At 41.9% G+C, this 22,855-nt stretch overlaps 1 protein-coding gene and 1 pseudogene across 1 annotated transcript in view; both read right to left on the reverse strand.

Moving 5' to 3' along the window:
* The window catches only part of METAP1 (methionyl aminopeptidase 1), a 63,940-nt gene extending 56,869 nt beyond the window's left edge, over nucleotides 1-7,071 (reverse strand). The window contains exon 1 of the mRNA XM_014865085.3: nucleotides 6,757-7,071. Coding sequence (XP_014720571.1) covers nucleotides 6,757-6,870 — 114 coding nt within the window. The 5' untranslated portion in view covers nucleotides 6,871-7,071. The remainder of the gene's footprint in view (nucleotides 1-6,756) is intronic.
* Nucleotides 7,072-16,574: 9,503 nt separating this feature from the next.
* Nucleotides 16,575-18,211, reverse strand: LOC106846361 (eukaryotic peptide chain release factor GTP-binding subunit ERF3A pseudogene; annotated as a pseudogene).
* Nucleotides 18,212-22,855: the final 4,644 nt, after the last annotated feature.

Raw genomic sequence — 22,855 nt, forward strand, 5'->3', positions numbered from 1 at the left:
GTGCAAAGTTATCAGTATTCAAATAGTCAAACCCACCACTAGTACCATTTAGCAAAATAATCAGGAATAAAATAAATCCCAATTTGAAAAAAAAAAAACAAAACAAAAAGCCATGCCATATCCAAAACCTAATAGTACTTATATCTAATATTTCACTGAATAATGAAGCTCAAAGCTTGATGGCTAAAACAGGGTAACCTTCAAAATGTGATGCAAAGAGTTGCCTTTTGCACCTTTTACCAAGGCAGAATCATTAAATACAGGTTCACAATATGGAGAAGTCTCTGCTGCCTCCCATTTTATGATGGTAAGGAAATTGCTGAAGTCATAATTTTACTTACTATTTATATCCTAACCACTCTTCAGAGGCCTGAGCCTATGACCCAGATAAATACCATACTAGCAGACCCCAGCTGACAGGGTTTTCAGGAATGTGTTCCAACAGACATGGCACAGCTCTGGTACATCAGGAAGAAGTCCCTACTAGACCTTGCAATAAAACAGGTAAGCTACAGGGCCAGCCTGGTGGCACAGCGGTTAAGAGCGCACGTTGCGCTTCCGCAGCCAGGGGTTTGCCAGCCCAGATCCCGGGTGCAGACATGGCACCGCTGGGCAAGCCATGCTGTGGCAGGCGTCCCACATATAAAGTGGAGGAAAATGGGCACATATAAAGTGGAGGAATGTTAGTTTAGGACCAGCCTTCCTCAGCAAAAAGAGGAGGATTGGCAGCAGATGTTAGCTCAGGCCTAATCTTCCTCCAAAAAAAACAGGTACGCTACTAGAGACAAAAACAGGAGAGAAATTTTTTTATGGTAAGAACATGTTAACAAGAGGTCTACTCTCTTAACAAATTTTAAGCATCAATACAATTTTCATTGTTGTAGGGACAATGTTGAACAACAAATCTCTAGAGTTTATTTGTCTTGCTTGACTGAAACTTCATGCCCGTTGATTAGTAACTTCCCATTTCCCCCTCCTGCCAGACCCTGGAAAACGCCATTCCACCCTGATTCTATGAATCTGACTACTTTAGATACCTCCTGTAAGTGGAATCAAGCAATATTTGTCTTTCTGGCTTATTTCACCTAGCATAATGTCCTCAAACTTCATACATGTTGTGGCATACAACAGGAGTTCCTTTTTTTAGTATTCCACTGTATATATACACCACATTTTGTTTATTCATTCATCTGTGCATGGACATTTAGGTTGTTTCCACAACTTAGCTACTGTGAATAGTGGTGCAAGGAGAGAACTTATTGGCAACATGGAAATCAGGGGAAGTTTCACAGCGTCCCTTCTCCTGGGTTCAAACACACATGTTGAGGAAGGCAGGCCCAGCTTACAGAGTGTGCTGAATTGTTTTTTATTCAAAGCAAGACACAAACTGATCCCAGTCAAAGAAATCAAAATAAAAAGACTTACAATTGTTGAGGTGGGAGCACTCCCTGCCCAAGCATGAATAAGAGAAAGCTTCATGTTAAGTGTGAGGTCAGGAAGACTCAGGATCAAGCGGAATGGGTTAAAATTATATTTACATTCCATTACATTAAAACTTTAATATGGAGAGAATCCCAATGGTTGCTGGGTAGAGTATTCGTGCCTACATTACATGTACTAAATATGTTTGCTGTGAACACCAAAAACAATTCCTCATTAACACAGAAGGAGTCACCACACTACTGCTTCTCCCTCCTAACATCTAGAGTTGGGTACGTGCTTAGCTGTGTGCTATGTGCCTGTCCCCCATCAAATTTACTAGGACCAAACTAAAAAGTTGACAAGTAGGCCAAATGTGAAAAGACTCACACACACGCACCAAAAGTGACTAAAACTTCTATCCACAAACTATATGAACAGTATAAGACCACATCTTCTTCCAATAGCCCTTCAAGCCCTAAAAAAGTAACTCAGAGTTAAAAGACCTATTCAAGTTTGGATTACCTACCAAGGAAAGGATGCTTGCTTTTACAAGTTGTACTGGAACATCAGTGTTACTTCATGCCAAACCCCAACATAAATATTTACAACACAAGCATGTCAATAAAAGGAGATCCTCACTGACCACCAGAAGGCCCTCAAACCACTAATAATTCATTGACTCCACTGAGAGAACTACCAGCAGCTTGGGATGGTTCAATCCTGGGTTCATGTACCAGTCCTATCATTATTTTACGTCCCTGAGTAAATCAAAATGATTCAAATTTTACAGGACCATATATTGAAGAGAAGTTAATAGCAACTAAAAAGTTGAAAAGAAACTAAATTCAACCATAAGTGAGTAAATAAAGGACAGTAAATCTATAACATAGTATACTATTCAACCATTACAAAGGACAATATAAATGCAGCTATGACAGACACTCCCAATTTGTTGGTTAAGACATAAGGATGGGCAAATTCCCTAAGATTATGCATATTATGGTGCCATTTTTATAAAAACATACGTATCTGCACATAAATGTATGTAACAATACATAAATATGTTTATAAGAATACACAACAAAAATTTGACAGAAATTATCACTGGGTAACTTTTCACCTGTACTTTCTAATTTTTCTACAAGAAAGATATTAGTAAAGTTATTTTTGTTTAAAAAAAAAATCACAATCTCTCTATACCCTCATCATCTCCTTTTGCCTATAAGAAGCTACGACAGTTGTACCCAATTGCCTATCTTACAGAAATATCTAGGGGTGGTCTGAGGTAACGTGAGGAATTTAAAGAAAATTCCTATAAATAAAAAGTAGAATGTGGTAATATCTCCATTGATAATGAAGATGAGCTTCAAAAACACTGCACATTGTCAGAACTCTGTTACCAAAGGAGAAAGAGTTTCAGAGGGAGGGTTGCATTTCAAAGATGTTCCATGTTGGAAGGGCAATTCCTTCCTCACTTTCCAACTCCACCCTACAAGATGCCAGCCACTCACTTTCTTCCTAGAGACCCAGTTAGTTAATCACCTTACCTTGCCACCGCTTCCTTGAAAGAACCTGTTGCAAGGATTTGCTCAAAATGTTCATAAACAAATGATACCTCTTCTTAAACATTTTTAAACCTCCCTAATAACTGACTGTAATAGTATTAGGGATGAGGCTACATGCATAATAAAACCATTTCCTGAACACTGTGCTAGGCACTTTGCACGTTCTCTCTTATTCACCTTCCCCTCAACTCAATGAAGAGGGTGCACCGTTAGCCCTGTCTTACGAAATTACGAGATGACTTACCCAAGGACAAGGTAGCAAAGATTTAAACCCAGGTCTGACTCCAAACCCAGTCTCCTTCCACTTACACTATACTACCTTTTAGTTCTTGTGCCTTATAAATGGTTGCAAATCACTCAGGTCCCTCTCAGCCGATCCTTTAAGGACAAGAGAATATCTGCCCCAGGCTGTTCACTAAGGGTTTGAATGCTCCTTGGTTGCCTTCTCAGGCCCATTGAATTCTTTTCTTTCATTTAATGTACCGAGTGCCTACTGTGTGCAAGGGCACTAGGAGAAAGACGAAAATGAGTAAAGCACAGCCTCCATCCTCAGAAAACTCTCACAAACTCCTAGGAAATATAAGACATAGATAAACTAACATTAAATAAGAATGAACGCTTCTATAAAGAAATACAATCAACTTCAGGAACTCTTGAAAAACTCGATTTTCAAGTACAACAGTTTTACTCACTTAAAGGACCAAAACTTTTCTTAAAACTAAGCATCTTAGATAAAAATATTCTTACCTTCTTAAGCATAAAACATAGTCAAACAATAAAAAGAGCTAACATTGATTAAATTTACTAATGTGCTAAGTGTTTTACATACAATTAGTAGTTTTCACCAAAACCCTGAGGTAGGTACTATTAATGGCCCCATTTTCAAAGCATGTGACAGAAAACAGGTTATTTGCCCAAAGTCACGCAGCGAGTAAATGATGGAGTCCTGATTCAGATCTAGCAGTCTACCTCTCTACTCTGCCTTTTGATACATTTATTCCCTGATTCAAGCATTTATTGACCAGCTGCTACACAGAGAACATTGTGTTGAGAAATGAGAACAGGACAGTGAACAAAATAACTTATTCATGAAGCTCACCGTCTGACTGAAAGACAGATGAATAAGAAAACAAATGAGATAATTAGACTGTATAAAATGTTATAAATGAAATAAACAAGGTAGTGTGACAGAGCAGCTGGGAAAGACTTACTTCTGTTATGGCCTCTTGCAGTTTTGTTCTCAGTTTGTTCAAAGACAAGCTGGCCAGCCAGCCAGGCTGGGGACCAGAAAAGCAAGGAGTAGAGAGAAGACAGATCACTTCTGGTAAAGATGATCAGAGAAGTGGCAAAGAGAAGCCCTGGTTTCATTGCAGATATGGAAACTGACTTAGGAAAAGTTTGTGATTTGATCAAAGTCTCAAGCTGGGACCGAAAGAATAGCTGTGATTTCAGAAGACAGGTAACATTCTGGGTGAAGAAAAGAGGAAAAATACAACCTCTGGTTAGTGCAAGAGAATAAAGCTAGACTCAGAAGCGGTCCTTATGGGGCTAGAATCCTGCAAGCAATGGTAACTCTGTTACGGGTGGGGGATAAGCAGACTGTTACGCTAGGGGAAAAATGCCTTCTGTACAAAAGGCTTTGTTTGGTTGGTTTTTTGTGGGTGTTTGCAAGGTGGGGAACTACAGTAGGGAAATGAATTAAGAGACCACTACAACCGACTTAGTCAGAAATTTTACAAAACTGATCATAGGAGGTAGCAATAGGAATGAAGAGAGACAGCTGTGAGAGCCACTCAGGATCTGTTTGACGAGAGATACAGCAGTGGTACCAGAAACATACCTGCAGAATTCAACATGAAATACCTCCAATCTTGTCATAGTGAATAGACCCTGTATATTTTCACAAATGTGTTGCATTTTCCCACAAACCCCAATGAGTCAACTTTCTTTCTACTGAATACCATGCCTAAGAGAATATCACCTATGCTTCATGAATACAGATTCACAAGATCTTTTTAAAATCTCAACAGGTAAGTGGCTGTACATATTAATTCATTTAGCATTACAAACTGCCACCTAACATTAAACACAACGTAAATCACATTGATCTACTCAGATGGTACACAATTTCCAAAAGCAAACTAGTCTTTTTTTGTTTTAAGTCCAGGTCCCACGTGGGCCTCAACAAATTAGAATTTGAAAGTTTTAAAGAAACAAAAGGACTCATACATGTTGAGTAGTCCCAAAGCTATTTTTAGAACGAGCAACACTTCTCCATGTGCAACTTTTTCCAAAAGATACTAACAAGGTCAAGGATCAAATCCTATCTAAAAACAAGACCTATACAACATAGCAAGGACCTCTTACAATGGCTTATCTACAAGTGTTATGATCTTAAGGATTTTACTTATTTTACATACATCTTCACGTTTATATATTTTATATTTGAAATATCTATATTATTTGTATTTATTGTTCTTATATATTTGTTTTCATTCTATTCATTTATATTTTTATATATAGCAGTGTTAATTGTACCACAGCATTATTTTTTTTAAAAAAATGCCTTAGGTTTTACCAACATTTCACGCTCGTTAGATAATTTGGGTCTCAGAACAACCTTGTGAAATATGTAAGGAAATGTATCATCTTCCCCTCTGTACAGTGGTAGGACTGGAGCTCAGAAAGGTTAGGTAACGCGACTAGTTCAAGTTCGCACACTAATTGGCAAGGGCAGGGCCCTAACCAGGCCTTCAGACTCTCTGTTCATGCTCTTCTCCCCGCAGGACACTACCAATTTAATACCTGAATATTCACGTCTCTTCGACGGACGTGGGCTGTAGCTGAGAGCCACGCCGCCGCCCCGCCAGCGTTCTGAGCGGGGAGGGCGGCCGCAACGCTAGGACTCTTCAGGGAACATCGACGCGGGCACACGTCTCAGTCAGGACCCCATTCAAGGCTGTTTGCTCCACTGCACAAAACTTATTAACATTCACCACCGCCTTGAAGCATAACCCTTAATGGGACTGTCCTTTTCAATCAGTGGGAAATTCAGCAAAAGCGAGGTGACATACTGTTAAGGGGTGCTAAATCAATAAATAATTTGGGATGCCAAAGGAAAAGAATGAATTACACAGACCCCTCTCCAACCTCACCCTCAAAGTTGCTTAAGTGTCGAGGCACCGAAGGACAGAGGTGGGGCTGGAGCCACCACTCCTCCTCTCTGTGACTCCCACCGTCCTCAGGCAGCCCCCTCCTCAAAGCCCGGCGGGTCTCTTCCGACCTCCAATCCTGCCGGGACCAGGGTGACCACCGGCCCCGCAGCCCCCCGCGACCAAGACCAGAGCCCGCTGGGAGCTCCAGCCGTGGAGCCTTGCACGGCTGGGCTGCCCTCTTTCCCTGGCGCCCCGACCTGTCCCGGCGGCCCGCACACCTGGCGGCCCCTGCCGGGGCAGAAGATGCGCGGCGGGAACCGGCCCCTAAACGCGGCGCCCCAGCGCGGCCCGGCGACTCGGGGCAAGTCCGCTTCCGCCCGCAGCCCACATGGCCCGGCAGACAGCGCCCCCGCCCCGCGTGCGCCCCGCCTGGTCCGGTCCCCAGGAGCCCGGGGTCCCCGGAGGCGGGAGGGGGCGGCGGGCTGCGGAGGCGGGCGGAAGAAGCGCGGCCGGCTGCCCGCCCGGGGAAGAGGAGGAGCGTCCCGACCGGCCGCGAGGGCAGGCGGAGAGGGGAGGGGGTCGGCCGGCGGCGGCGCGGGGGAGCGGGCGTCTACCTGCGAGCAGAAGTACGAGCCCTGGATGCCCAGCTTGATGCAGGTGGGACACTGGAGCTTGGCCTCGCTGCTGCAGCCGTCCGTCTCACACACTCGCGTCTCCACGGCCGCCATGCTGCCTGGCTGCTGGAGTAGCGCCTTCCGAGGACGAGGAGGAGGAGGGAGGAGGAACGGCCGGGCGGAGGGAGGGCAGGGGGCAGGGAGGCCGAGCCGGGGGAGGAGCGCGGCCCGCGGGCCTGGGCGCGAAAGGAGGCGGAGCGCCGCCGGCGGGGACCACGCTGCGCGCCCCGCCCCGCCCCCCGGCGCGCGCAGCTGGCGCCCCGCCCCGCGGCCCTCGCCCCGCCTCCTGGCCGCCGGCGCGCACGTGGGGGCCGTGGGCGAGCGCCGCCGAGACCCTGCTGGGCGCCGTCCCGCGCTGACCCCGCGACTGCGGCCTCCCGCCGCCGGCGCAGAAAGCCGGGTGCGGCCGGCGCGCGGGGCCCTCCCGCCTCGCGCTGTCTGTGCCTAGAGAGGCAGCTTCCCAGTCGCCCCATGCTGACTGGCCCGCGGGGTCCTAAGTGTCCCCCACGTACCCAGGCGGTGGGAAAGGGCTCTCCGCTCCTCTGCGTTGGTCCACCCGTGGATAAGGGAGCTAATTCTCTCTTTGAAGTTCTGTTTCTCACTGACACCGTCTGCTCTGAGGCCCAGGGACCCCGGCTTATTATCGCAAAAGGGAGCCGGAGAGCTGTCAGTGAGGAGGTGGGCTGAGATTTGCGTTGGTCCTCCTTCGTGCCCCATTTTTTTCCCACACCCCCCGACTCCCTTCACAGTCTACCGTGCTGGAAATAGTAACACAACAGCTACTAGATACTCAGCACAAACAATAATTTTTTGTATTATTCCCAGTTGATTGTTTAAGAGGCAGAAAGGGGAGAATCGTATTAATCATGAAATGTCAGAGTTCAGAGGAGCTTTAGAGGTCATCTGATGCAAACCTGGTGTCTCTATCTCCAACCACATCCCAGATCTGCCATTTTGTAGCTCGTGCTTGAATACCTGCTGTCACTAGGGAGGAGAGAGGAACTCCTATTATTGATCATCAGCTAAGTGCTGTGAACTTTGTGTTAACCAATCCATATTTTTAGAACAATTTTCCATATTTAATAGAGAAGAAAAGCTCATATTTTATTTTAAATAACTTTATTTTGCTATATATAAGCAGTACAAATAATGTGATAAAATCAAGTAATAAATTTTAAAATGTTATATACACATAAGCAAAAAGAAATCAACCACCAAATAAATGCCTATGTGTATGTATATATGTATGTATATATGCTATATATGTGTGCATATATATATAAAATATTTTTTAACAAAAACTGGACTATATGCTGCAGAGTATTTAGTTACCTGCTTTCTTCAGTTATGTTGTGAACTTCCTTTAATGTGGTTGAGTATATTTTTACCACATAATTTTAATTTCTGCAGAATATTGTATGGATAATTTACTGAACCAAATTCACTAATAATAGACATTTAGGTTATTTGTAATTCTTAGATATTATAAACAAGGCTTCTCTGAATACTCTTTTACTTAGAGTATATTCCTTTTTTTTTTTTTTCAATGTTGGGGCCGGCCTGGTGGTGCAGGGTTTCCCACGTTCCGTGTTCTGCTTCAGCAGCCAGGGTTCACTGATTGGGATCCCGGGTGTGGACCTACGCACTTGGCTCGTCAAGCCATGCTGTGGCAGGTGTCCCACATAAAACAGAGGAAGATGGGCACGGATGTTAGCTCAGGGCCAGTCTTCCTCAGCAAAAAAAAAAGAGGAGGATTGGCAGCAGATGTTAGCTCAGGGTTGATCTTCCTCAAAAAAAAAAAACTTCAATGAGCAATGTTAATCATCATTTAATTGAAGATTTTCTCAGTGAGAAAGAATAAGACATTTAAAATTGTATCTTTCTCATCAATCATATTATTATCTTAATCTGTTTTGGTTCATCATCCAAAGAACTTACTGAATTCATGATTTTTGTTGTTGTTAAGGAAAGAAAAAGTATAGCATTAAATGGAAACAATGTTAATATATAAATAATTTTATACTAGGAATTACTTAAAATGGATATCAAGGCAGCAAACATTTGTACATATGCATATACTTATATCTTATATCGGAAAAATAAAAATTGTAAATTTTTAAGAAAAGAAGATGCATATTTGCCATTAAGATTTTATCATTAAAATAATCTTACCTAAATTTATCATTGTGCGTCTCTGAAATTATTGTCTTTCTCTTATTAACTGAATTTCATAATCACATTGGTGTTTGGGTTACTTAGAGTATATTCTTGAGAGTGGAATTCCTGCATCAAAGGGTGTCACTGTTTATTGTTTCTTATAGTTTGCCAAATTTTTCTTCAGAAAGTGTGCACAAATTTACACTCTGGTCAGAACTATACTAAAGATCTTATTTCCTGAGACCTTACTAGTGCTGGGTATTATCTATTTTTAATGCTTGTCATTTTGATAAATGGAAAATGATATTTTTTAATTTTTTATTAAATAATAAGTCCGAACATTTTTCTGTGATTATTGCATTTGTATTTCTTCTTTTATGTGTTTGCTTTTATTTGTTAAAATTTCTTTTTTGCAGGAAAAAAACAAAGCCAAGGGGCCACCATAGTGGCTAAGTTTGGCACTCTCTGGTTCCGTGGCCTGGGTTCATGGATTCAGATCCTGGGTGTGGACCTACACCACTTGTCAGCCATGCTGTGATAGGCGTCCCACATATAAATTAGAGGAAGATGGGCACAGATGTTAGCTCAGGGCTAATCTTCCTCAGCAAAAAACAACAAAGCCAAGATACAAATTGGCCACAATATCATCTCCTAAACACGTCAGTGTTGTTGTCCTTGTTACCTTCAACCCTTATCCATATGCATATTCAATGTTTACTTATGTGCAGTTATTAATATATTTTTTTATTTTCACTTAGCACTATGCCATAAATTACTCTTAGATTTAGAAAAAACAATGTCCTATTCCTTTTCTATATGATAGCTCATTATGTATCTGCCACTATCATGTCTTATGGTTTGTCAGTTCTTACACTATTCCCTTGTAGTTTATAGTATGTTTAGATCCCTTGCAGTCTTTGTCCATTTGCTCTGGAGGAATTCTAATATGTTGACCCCTGATGGGTTGTATCCAGAATTGACCTCATCAAACAGAGACACAGGAATTTCTGAAAATTCTAGTCCAGAAGACCTAGTCCAGGGCACAGGGAGACTGGAAATTCTCCACCTCTTGCTGGCTGTCTTCTCCGGAGGCTGCTGCTTCCTAGTATGGAAAGCAGCCCTGTGAGGCAGTTAAGAGCACAGATGTTGCGTTAAGATAGGCAGACCTAGGTTGAAACCTCTGCCTCCAGCGCCTCTCCCTGAGTCATGTTTCCATGAGCAACCTGTTTAACCTCATTTTCTGTGTCTGAAAAATACAGGTTAGAGTACCTACCTCATAGATTTTTGTGATAATTAAATGAGATAGACTTTGTGAAGTGCTTGAGAACTCCGTAAATCATACTTATTATCATTATTAGTTAGCCTTGCCAGCAGCAACTTCTTCCTTGCTCCTCCTCACCCCAACAAGACAAGCTGCTGAGTGAGATAAACTTCCTAAGATCACCTTTCTGTCTGTTCTTTTGTTTGTTTGTTTGTTTGTTTGTTTTGAGGAAGATTAGCCCTGAGCTAACACCCTCCATGAATCCTCCTCTTTTTGCTGAGGAAGACTGGCCCTGAGCTAACATGCATGCCCATCTTCCCCTACTTTATATGTGGGATGCCTGCCACAGCGTGGCTTGCCAAGCGGTGCATAGGTCTACACCCAGAATCCAAACTGGCGAACCCTGGGCCCCCAAAGCAGAGCACTTGAACCTAACCACTACACCACCCGGCCAGCCCTCCGGCTGTTCTTAAGATAATTACCAAGATCCCTTTTGTTTAAGCATAAAAAACTGACAAAACATAAGAGATTTTTACTAAATTATGTCAGGCATAGTCCCTGTGTTATTCTTCCCTTTCTTCTGAGATTTTAATTCAAAGTTCCCACTGGACATCCAATTTCTGTTTTAATTTTTGTGGGCAAAGTTCAGCCAGCACACTTCCAGGAGGAAGAATCGACTCCGAGCCTCCAGTGAGAGCTGGCATATCTGAAGGGTCCTTTGGCCCTGAAGGCTCTTGTTTCCCTGGACTGGTGCACAGAGAAAAGCGCTTTTGAGGTGGTGTCTAAGCACATGCCCAGAGCTTCTGTCCAGCTGGCTAGTCTACTTCCAGTGTCCACGGACGGTTCAAATTCAACATGGCCAAAAAGAAACAATTCTCTGCTAGTTACCCGCTTTTGCCACCCCTTTTAAATCTTCTTTTTCTCCTGAATTCCCTATCTTGCTTAGTGACATCCTCTCTCTACTCTTATCTCCCAAGTTAAAAGTTAGGCTCCTTTCTCTTCCTCATTCCCCCACATCAACCACTCAGTCCTATAGATTGTATCTTCTAAAAGTATTTCTTTTCTCTGTTCTCTCTATTCTTTGGCTGCAGCTTTAGTTTAGGTGATTTTAAGCCTTTGCTGGGACTATGCCTGTGGCCTCTTACCTACTTCTGACCCATTGAATCCAGCCTGCATCAAACTAATAGTTCTAAGAGACAAATCTGATCATGCCTTCCCTGCTTCAAAGCCTTCACCAATGTAGGGAGTGTGGAGCTGGAGACAGGGTCAAAGAAGTGAGCAGAGCCTGCAGAGTTGGGTCCAATGAAACAGTCAGAGCTATGGGGGTCCGTGGGACCACCAAGGCCAAATCTAAGGAGACAGTCAAGGAGCTCAGGGGCTTGGTACATGAAGGGGAAATGAGCAAATGAGTAACTAAATTAAGGATATTGAGAGCCAAATTTGCAATGCCTGAAGAGGGAATTACAAATATGGAAAAGATGAAGGCTAGAATGGATCATGTGGTGTTGTATTGGAATTAGAAGTATCAATGTGAACTCAAGGTTTTGACTGATAGAGAATAGAGACGTGTGTGTGCATGTGTGTGTGTATAAAGCTCTGACCACTAAGAGGACCTAATGACAATGAACACAACTAATTTCCAGATCTGGGTGTCTAGATAGCATTTTCCACTAAAAGGAATCAGAGCTCCTTGGAGAACTGGCTCCTTCCGGGGCCAGAGCAGAGAAAGTACAAGATAAGTCTGGAAAGTCTCATTTTACCACAACATACAGTAGAGCTCAAAAATGACTGAGACTATGAAAAGGACACAGAAGCCAATTTGAAGGCGCTCCACTGGCCAAACCAGACATAATTTGAGCATCAGAATAAATAATAATAGTGTCAAATTATAACCCATTGAAGAAAATAGTAATCCATGAGCCTATACTGATAAAAATACATAAACAAACAAATGAGGGACAAAAGTAAGCTCTTCTTTACAACAGAACATTAACTAATAAACATGGGAGGAATGATGACATTAGAAAATCACCATTTGGCAACCATTAAAGTAATAATTTATTCAGGCAAGAACCATCAAAGGATGCTAAAATGATTAGGTGAAAGTCTTTTAAGGAACAGGATATTTATGTAGGTTCAACGTAACTCCCTACGAAATATTTATCATTTAAAAAGCAAAATAATAACTTCACCTTGGAGAAACCGTGAAGATACTCTTTTTTTTTTTTTGAGGAAGATTAACCCTAAGCTAACATGAGCTGCCAATCTTCCTCTTTTTACTGAGGAAGACTGGCCCTGAGGTAGCATCCGTGCCCATCTTCCTCTACTTTGTATGTGGGACGCCTGCCACAGCATGGCTTGCCAAGCGGTGCCATGTCTGCACCCAGGATCCGAACCGGCAAAACCCAAGCTGCCGAAGTGGAACGTGTGCACTTAACCACTGCGCCACTGGGCTGGCCCTGAAAATACTCTAACTATGTTATCAAAGTTAAAATCACCAGTAATGGGACAAATCGACTTTGTGCACCTCCTGATATGAAACACTGAGAACACGGTGTATTTTTGTGGTGTTCCTGCTAAAAATGCATGACTGATTCTAATCATGAGGAAACATCAGCCAAACCCAAACTGAAGCCAATCTAGTTGACCTGTACTCTTCAAAATGCCAGTGTCTCAAAGACAGAGAAAGATTCAAGAAACTGTTCCATATCAAAAGAGACTAAAGAGACATGACAACTTGGATCTGGGTTGGATTTTGGACCAAAAGAAAAAAATATTTTTGCTATAAAGGAAGTTGGTTGTATTGCATCCTTAAGAATTCCCTGATTTTGACAGTTATACTGTAGTCATATCATTGGTTCAGAATATACATGTATATTCTAGAGACAGAGAGAGAAAATGAACGGCAAGGCATTTGTGGCAGAATGTTCACAGTTGGGGAACCTGGGTATACCAGAGGTATTTTTTACAATTCTTGCAACTTTTCTGTAAATTTGGAATTATTTCAAAATAAAAGAAAGTTTTAAAAATCCTTCCCAGATGCTCCTGACCTGCGGGATCAAGTCCAAACCAGATTCTTTGTCTCTACCCCTTGCTTAACTCATTCGCCTCATCTCTCACTATTCTTCATGCCTCAGCCTTGACCCTCCTGCAATAGCAAACTGCTCATGGTGCCCTGAACACACAGTGCTATTTCATTCTAGCAAACTGCTCATGGTGCCCTGAACACACAGTGCTATTTCATTCTTCGGTGCGCTTCTACATGCTGCTCCCTCTGCCTGGTCTGCCTTTCCCTGTTTGATCTCTTGGTGAAATTACTTTTTCTTCAAGATCTAGCTCAGACATCACTTCACCCATTAAACACTTGCTGACCTCCTCAGCTGTAGCCGATCAGTGCCTCCCCTGTGCTACCTCTAAACTGGATACAAAGTGCTATTGTTGCAATTGACGATAATTCAAAGCAACATCTGTTAAGAACTTACTCTATGATAAGCATATGGAAACATGTATAAGTATAGATGCTAATGGGTTTACTTGTAATCCTCACAAGGACCCTATGAGGAAGACTACTAGAACTAACCCCAATTTTATCTCTCTAGCGTAAGATCACGATCATGTAACCAGTAGGCAACTGAGCCTGGACTTGAGCTCAACCCTATCTGACTACAAATCCCATGGTCTTAACCAGTACACTTCATCGACTTTATTTCCTCAGCTGTCTCACCTACCAGACTGTGACTTCCTTGTGACAGGAGGTTTATGTCTTACTTTTGTCTCTATTCCCAACATTTATCTCTATTGCAATGCTTAACATATAATAAATGCTCAATAAATGCTTTTCCTTCTTAAGTTTTTTGTGAATGTGAATTATTTCAAATACACAAAAAAGAAAAAGAAGATGTGTGTGTGTGTGTGTGTGTGTGTGTGTGTGTGTATGTGTGTCTGTACAGCAAGAGAGAGACAGAGACACAGAAAAAGAATACCTAGTCTATCAGTTAGAACCCAGCAAGAAGCAGAGGACACTCTTCGGCTGGGTAATTTGAGAAGAGTGAAGGGTTTAATAAAGCAGCTGTATACTAAGGCGTGGGCAGTGTCTTGGAAAACCAAAAGGAATGGTGCAATAGCTGAGAGTTAACAACTGGGCTAGTCCTGAAGGAGTAAGGAGACTGGGCAAATACCAAAAGCCAGGGTGAGCTGGAAGGAAAGGGCCTCTAACAGAGCTGCAATTTTTGGTTCAGAGACCTAGCCAGCCCGAACCACCCTGAAGTCAGGAATTTGCGACCTCATCCTCTTCCCTCCTTCCAATACTCTAAAGCTGGAAGGATAAGGAGCCTCACTGATCCTCAGTGGACCATACAAGTCGGCCTCCCAGAGCAGAGGACCAGACTGAGAAGAGTAGAAAAAGGATCTGAAGGGGAAAATGGAAGAGAATCCAGAATCATTTTGTACCCACCATCTATCTGAAGAAATGGGATATGGCCAAGACAGTCAAACTCCTCAATGTACCCCTCCCCCATCTCATTCCACTACTTCATCTCCTGCAAGGGAGTCGTTATCCTAAAATTGGTGTTTATTGTTCCCAAGAGTGTCCTAAAACTTTATAATGGCTTTATACTGTGTTTAGTCTTCATATCTTACCGTCACCGTTCTTCATTATGATTGTGAAAATTCATCCGCATCATAGTATGAACAATGGGTCGGGAGTCAGAAAACTCTGATCCATGTGGCTAATTCCTAACTCTTTGTCTTATGCAAGGCACTTAAGATCCTTAAGCTTTTGTTTCCTCATGTGTAAAACATTGGTATGAAAATCGCATAAGTTGATGCCTAGGAAAGCACTTTGTAAACTGTAGAGCACCATGCAAAGGTAAACGGTCACTGTTTATTGTCTGCTCCTGTTCAGTATATAATATACCTTGTGAGAGCAGGAAATTGTCTCTCTTGTCCGTTGCTCTTGTGTCCCTGGTACCCAGAATGGAGGCCGGCATAGAATAGGCACTGCCTCAGTGTTAATCAGGGAAGGCTAACCACTGTAACAAACAATCCCCAAACTCTCAGTGGCTTAAGAAAATCCAAGTTTATATCTCCCTTACGTCAGAGTCAGCTATAGGTTAGCCATGGAAGCCCTGCTCCCTCAGTCAATCAGAGAGTCCAGATCCATCTTTCATCTCTACCCTTTCTAGGTCCTTGGAGTCCTTACCCGAGGATAGGCTGGCATGTGACTGTTCCTTCTTGGGCATGAGATGTAACAGGCCAACCCAAGGAGTGCTCTGCTTCACTCTAGCCCATTCCATTGCCACAGTCAGTCACTGGCCACATCTCACACTGAGGGGTGCTAGAAAGTGTAGTTTAGCTATGGCCTTGAAATAGGGAAATGAGTTTAATCAGCATCTAACCAGTATTGGCTATGACATTCAATAAATATTTGTAGAATAAATAAATGAATAAATGGGAATATGCACATACGAATGCTACCTAATATTCACTTTTTTTTTTAGCTTCTCAATAATGCCTTAATATTGCACTTGTGTCAGCTGAAACGCTGCAGTGTTTTCACTGTGCTTGCCATTAAGGCCTATTGAGAACCCAGTCGTTTTTCAGGAGTTCCCTTTCCCAGAGGTGGGGTTTGGAGGCATCGCTTATCAGATGCTGCTGCTGCCCCTTACTAAGCCCGTTCTCCAATGAAATCACAGCAGTGTCTACCTTCCTTAGGAAACAGAGCCAGAAGCTTTTTTTCCTGAAATCTTGCTTTCAAAATCTCACGTGGATGGCTTGTAATATGGACCTACTGACCAAGAGATTAACCTCTTTCTGCTCCATCTGAAGCAACAAGGGCTCCACGTGAGGATTTGCGTCTTCCCCACCTCCGTCTTTTTCTCAGGTGACCACCCCCGGATCAAATGAACATTAAAACTTCTGAGGTCGGCCCTCAAGACAGTTGCGGCCTCAACTTACCCTCCTCTTGGAACAGCCCGTCTCTGTACCTGACCACCACGCAGAAGTCTGACCTCCCTGAGACTTTTGTGTCGGGCCACATTTCGTTTTTTTTTTTTTTCCTGGATAGCCACACAAAAATTCAGTGTGAGGGGATTGTGGATATAAAGGTGAAAGCTAAAACAATACAGCTTCAAGATAATAACATCGGAATATATCTTCATGACATTGTAGAAGGCAGTGATTTCTTTTTTTTTTTTTCAAATTGAATATTTTATTACCATGGTAGTTGTTTTGTAACATGTACACACACGTTCGCACACTCAGGATGATCTGCCTGGGGGAGAAAAAAAGACTAAGTATGCCTAAGGGGAAAATGAAAAATAAAAAAATTCCTATTGGTTTTCATTATTGTAGGCAATCATGTCCACATCACTTACAAAGCTACTGCCAAATCTGTCCAGGGAAGCCAAGTTTGAGAGGGGAAGAAAAAAATCTCAGGAAAAATTCAACAGTGGCACAGCAGAGCTCTCAATATGAGAAGGCCGACATAATGTGGACTTTTGCTGTGAACTTTGTCTTTGCAAAATATGGGAAGAGGTTTGTCAATGGGCAGAAAATAAGAGCAGGTGGTGTGAAAAAGGCTTTTGCAGTCAATTTTCCTCCCAGTATTGTGCAGGGTTATCAAGAAAACGCTTAGTCTTTCTCTGGAACCAGTTTCAGAACTTTTCCAATTGCAATGGTCTTACCCTCATCTCGTAAGGTAAGACGACCCATCTGAGGGAAGTCTTTAAAGGTCTCGAGGCAGTTGGTTCCTGCTGTCCTTAAGCGAGCAATGCGTGCTTGATCTTGTTTCACAAAACGGGGCCAAGCCTTACTTTTTTCTCCTGATTTTTTGTATACCAAGCAGATTAAGGCTGTTGTTTCGACTTCTTCAACACAGGTGTGAATATGCGGCACCGCATTATAACCTGGGCAGATGATGGATTTGTGCTCTATAATCACTATCTGGGCATCAAATGTGCGTCCAGAATGACAAAGATTGTTAGGATCACAAAGTATGAATCCTGGAAGAATCTCCTCTTCTTCAGTTCCTTTCGGTCTCATTTTGAGGTTTTCACCTGGGGCTACAGAATCCGTTTCTACATCGTTGGAAAGGATTCCAAGAACTTCCACATTGTGCTTGTTTGGCATCATTGCAAGCTGCTGGCCTTTACAAGCAGATCCTGATCCCAGCTTTCCCAGGACCACAGTGCCCATATCCTTGTATTTATCCATAATTGGCAGCCTGATTGGTCTATCAACTGATCTATTGAAGTTTGACAAATTATCCAGATATGGAATAAATGGTAATCCAATGTACCAAGGACAGAAGTCTGGTTGCTCTTTAAGATTTGCTCCAGTCAGTCCTGAGCAGGCATAAAGTGAATGTGCCTTTTGGGATTGAAGACAACTTTTTTCAAAAATGGCACTAGTTTCTCTTTACATTCTTCATATCTCTCATTGCTCAGTTTACTGTTGGATCATCCATCTTATTGATCAGCACAATTAAGTGTTTTACCCCTGCTGTCTTTGCCAACATTGCATGTTCTCTTCTCTGCCCTCCTTTTTCAAATCTAGTTTCAAACTCTCCTTTCCTGGCAGAGATTACCAACACAGCCAAATCAGCTTGAGAAGCACCACCAATCATATCTGGGACAAAACTCTTGTGGCCAGGGCCATCTAGAATTGTGAAATGCTTCTTTTCTGTTTCAAAATAGGCACGGCCCACTTCTACTGTTTTACCCTTGTCTCGTTCTTCCTGATTTGTGTCTAAGGCCCAAGACAAGTACCAAGTTTCCCCGGTTTTTCTTTAGCTTCTCTTTCATCTTTCTCAAGAGGTCTTTTGTCAACCATTCCAGTCAAAGACATTATTTGTCCTCCCATGGTTGACTCGCCAACATCTACACGCCCAATGAATACTACGTGTACATGTTCTTTTTTAGGCACACCAGGCGGTGCAACCACAGAGTTAGGTTTTGGTGTTTCCTCTTCCTCCTCCATCGTTTCTTGGGCACTTTCCTCCGGGTGGAAGGCAGCGATTTCTTACACAGGACATAAAAGCTTCGGTTATCGAAGGCCACCCTTTTCCCTCTGCTCTGCATGCCATCTTTGTCTTAAATCAAGTGTCTGCATGTGAGGGGATTTGCGTCTTGAGACTATTAAATTATATTAGTCTATTTGGCTATCCCTTGCCTGTATACTGTACTGCCTTAATTACTGTAGCTTATAACAAGTATTCATATGTAAAAGAGCAAGTCCTCCCCTTAGTTCTTTTTCCAAGAGATTCAGTCCTTAACACCAAGCAGGGTGAGGATAGTGTCCATGGGAGGGTGAGTGGAACCACCTGGGACAGGGTGTCAGAGCTCAGAAGAAGCGAGGAAGGTGTCCACGTAGCTCAGAATAGGGAATCAGAACCTAAACAGGGTGTGGAGGGGGTCCGTGCAAGGGGGCAGTGTGGTGCTAAGTAACAACTCACTCCCCCAGCTCAGGCTGACGCCCACACTGGCTGCCTCTCTTGGTGACTCCCTTTTCATCCTGCTCAAGCTCTGACAGTGTGAAGAGGGCGTCGCTAAGGGGGATGGCCTGGAGTAGGGTGTAAGAGCCCCAGCACGGAGTCAAGGACATCTCTGCGGACTGATGGTCCAGGTTGGGTATCATGACCTGAGCGGAGTGAGAAGGGTGTCCTCACAGACGGACACCCTGGCAAGGAGAGTCAGCCCTTGAGTCTGGTGAGGAGGATGCCTGTACAGGGGCAGCTTGACACGGAAAGTCAGAGGCTGATGGGGGTAAGGTGGGCATCTCCCCGGAGGGGTGAACCAACATGGGGAGTCAGAGCCTGAATGCTGTGAGGAGCAGGTCTCTGGGGAAAAGGTGCAGGGTGTCAGAGCCTGAGTTAAGCGAGGAAGTCATCCCTGTGGAACAGGGAGACTGATGTGGGGTGTTGGAGCCCACATGTGGTAAGAAGAAAATGTGCACAGTTGAGGGCAGCAGTGGCAATGAGATTGGCTGTGTATGCTGCATCCATCAAATAAATAAATATGTTAAAGATAATTGAAGCCAGTTTTCTCTCTGTCAGCGAAGGCAGTTACAAATACGGAAAGGTAGAAAGCTAAAACAAACACTGCGGTGTTGAATTGGAATTGGAGGAATCAGTGTGAGCTATGGTTTTCAATGTATATAGATGGATATAGACATACATATAAACGTAAACATAAGTACATGTGTGTATAAATGCATACAGTCCCTAGCTCCACCCACTGAGCGAGGCTGAGACTTGTACATCCCCATGGCGAGGAGCATACCTTGTGCCCAGATCTCAGCTTCTAAATGTCAGTCTCTGCTAAAAGGAACCAAAATAATGATAATGCTAGTAATAGATTATAGCCCATTGACTAAAGTAGGGAACAATGAGTCACACGGCTACAAAATGATAAATGAACATACTGACAGTTTGTTAAGGAATAGAATAATTACATGGATTCAAAGGTCTTCCCTCCAAAATGCTTATCAAATATAAAGGAGGAAAATTAACCTCAGAATTGACAAGCCAGCAGACACCACCTTAATCAAGTAATCCAAGTAAATGCCATCAGCAATGGGACAAATTGAAATTGTACATCTGATAGGGTTCAATAAGAAGAAGGTGTGCCCCTTCCAAAGGTGCACAGCCGGCTTCCAATCAGGAGGAAGCGTCAGACTAACGAAACTGGGAAGATTCCACAAACAACTGCCTTGTGACAGGAAAAGAGTTAAGGTCACAAAAACAGCAGAAAGACTAAGGGACTGTTTCAGAATGAAGGAAGCCAAAACATGACGATGAAAACAGCTCATGATTCTGATATGGATCCTTTTGCTCTAAAAGACATTATTTGAAAAACTGGCAAGACTTGAATGGGCTTAGCTGGTAATAACGTATCACTGGTGACTTTCTGATTTTTATGGTAGTATGTGGTTCTGTAGCAGAATGCCCTGGTTGTGGGAAATACATTGTAAGGGATCAGGGGTGATGGGACACCAGTTAGGCAATTTACTCCTCAATGGCTTAAGAAAAATGAATTTTTGTACTGTCCTTACAACTTTTCTCTAAGTTTGAGGTTGTTTCAAGAAATTTAGCCTCATTCTATGAAAGGTAGTTACAAAATAATATTTTATGTATGCTGGCTAATTTTTCTCATGAGTAGTAAAATAAACTTTTTTTTTTTAATTATAGGCAGAGCTGGTGCTCGACATACAGGTATTGCGAAAGTTGCCTGACCTACTTTGAGGTGATAGCTTGACCTTGATTCAAATGCTTTCATTTTAGCATGTACGTATTTTAATTCTACTAGAAAGTGGTTTTTAAAATGAATATTAATAACGTACATACTGGCGTAGTTTTTACGTGTGCACAGAGTAACAAAATAACAGAACAACGGAATCACATAAACGTACACTTCAGCCACGATCCACATAAAACATACCCCTGTGATTATGCATGATATCGACGTGTTCATTAGACAACAGATGTAGGAACTGGTGTCTCCAATATGATTTTTACCCAAGAAATGCAATAGAATTAGCTTATTTTGCTAAAACCTCTTTAGAAGTCATTTTCCTTTACTATGTTACCATAGGGTGACTTTTTTGCAATATAATTCTTAAATTATTATAACAGGCTGTTTACAATTCTGAGCAATGATATCTTGTTCTTCTTATTCAGTTATAAAGTACTAAATGCATTTTAGCAGGTGCTTTGATTAAATTGTGAGTATGAAAAACAAAATTTCTGTTAGTCTTGATTTACCAATGTGTATGTGGAATCATCACCAGGGGAAAAAGTTTCCACACCCACCCTTACACATAAATACACAGACTCTTAAAGTATTCAAAATATGAGACACAGCTAAAGCCATAATAAAAATGGACACAGTAAATATTAGTTGACAAATGTTTGTTAGTGCTTTTAAGAGGATGATTTTCACAATTATAAATGACATCTACCAGAAATAAGAAACTAGAAAATATAGCAAAAAAAGGTTTTTTATAAAACTAATTTTATTTTATTTTATGTTTTTGGTGAGGAAGATTAGCCCTGAGATAACATCTGTGCCAATCTCCCTCCATTTTGTATGTGGGTTGCTGCCACAGCATGGCTGATGAGCTGAGCAGGTCTGTGCCCGGATCTGGACCTGTGAACCCAGGCTGTGGAAGTGGAGCACGCCGAATTTTAACCACTTGGCTGTGGGGCCAGCCCCTATAATACCAATTTTAAAAATATCAATAAGCAGGGGCCAGCCTGGTGGCACAGCAGTTAAATGTGCACATTCCACTTCGGAGGCCCGGGGGTACCCGGGTTCAGATCTGGGGTTCAGACATGTCACTGCTTGGTAAGTGACACAGTGGCAGGCATCTCACGTATAAAGTGGAGGAAGATGGGCACAGATGTTAGCTCAGGGCCAGTCTTCCTCAGCAAAAAGAGGAGGATTGGTGGCAGATGTTAGCTCAGGGCTAATCTTCCTCAAAAGAAAAAAAAATCAATAAGTATCTTGTTGAAAACCTGTTAATATCAAGAGGAAGAAATTTAGAAAACCTAACTGAGAGACTTAAATAAATGGAAACACACACAACTATTTATATATAGGAAGACAGACGTTAAAAAATGTCAGTTTGTCCCAAGTTAATATATGGCTTAGTTATAATTACAATTAAAATACCAGTAAAATAGGTTATTATTGTTTTGTTAATTTTATTGGAATGATTTTCAATTTTATTCATTTTTTATAAACAGTACAGGATAGCCACAAAATTGTGGAAGAGAAATAATAAACTAAAAGAGAAGCCTAATTCTACCATAGGTAAAACAGTATATGGTACCAGTATAATAATACAGTCCCATGGGACAAAATAGTTTAGAAAGCAGAGTGATGAAGTGAGAAAAATAGGAATGTCTGAGTTCAAATTCTAATTCACCCCATTTCCAGTTAGTTTCTCCTTGTCCCTCTCCTATATAGGAGAATTTACTCACATGTGATATATGATAAAAGTGTTACAAAGTAATATAAAAGGGAAGAATGATTGAATAAATAATCTTAGGGAAATTAAGTAGCAATTTGGAGAAAAATAAATTAAAAAATGATGAATCAAAGAGCAAAAGTAAAAAATTGAAGGTAATAAAACTGGTCAAATAATAGCTGGAAAAAATAAAATTAGATATTTAGAAAACCTCTGAAAGATTTTCTAAAATTCCATATTTGGAAATGATTAAAAACAGAAGAATAAATCCAGATTCAACTATATCGTGTGTTTATTGAGCACCTACAATAACCTAAGGACTATCCCAGATTTTCAGGATATATCACTGAACGACAGACAACACAGAGTTTGTATTCTTGAAGGTTTTGACAAGAATCCAATAAATGTCAGGAGTACATAATTGCTTTTCAAAAAAATAAACAACTGTGTGATATGGGCTTATAGACAGACATATAAATCAGTGGAATAGAATTGAGAGTCTAGAAATAAACCCATTTATTTTCCAAAAAATGGAAACAACAAATCCATCAACTGATGAGTGAAGTTTTTTGAATGTGTTATATCCACATAATGGAATATTATTCAACCATAAAAAGGAATGATGTATAATACGTGCTACAACATGAGTGAACC

The sequence above is a fragment of the Equus asinus genome, chromosome 3 (assembly GCF_041296235.1).
Source record: "Equus asinus isolate D_3611 breed Donkey chromosome 3, EquAss-T2T_v2, whole genome shotgun sequence".
Classification (NCBI taxonomy): Eukaryota; Metazoa; Chordata; class Mammalia; order Perissodactyla; family Equidae; genus Equus; species Equus asinus.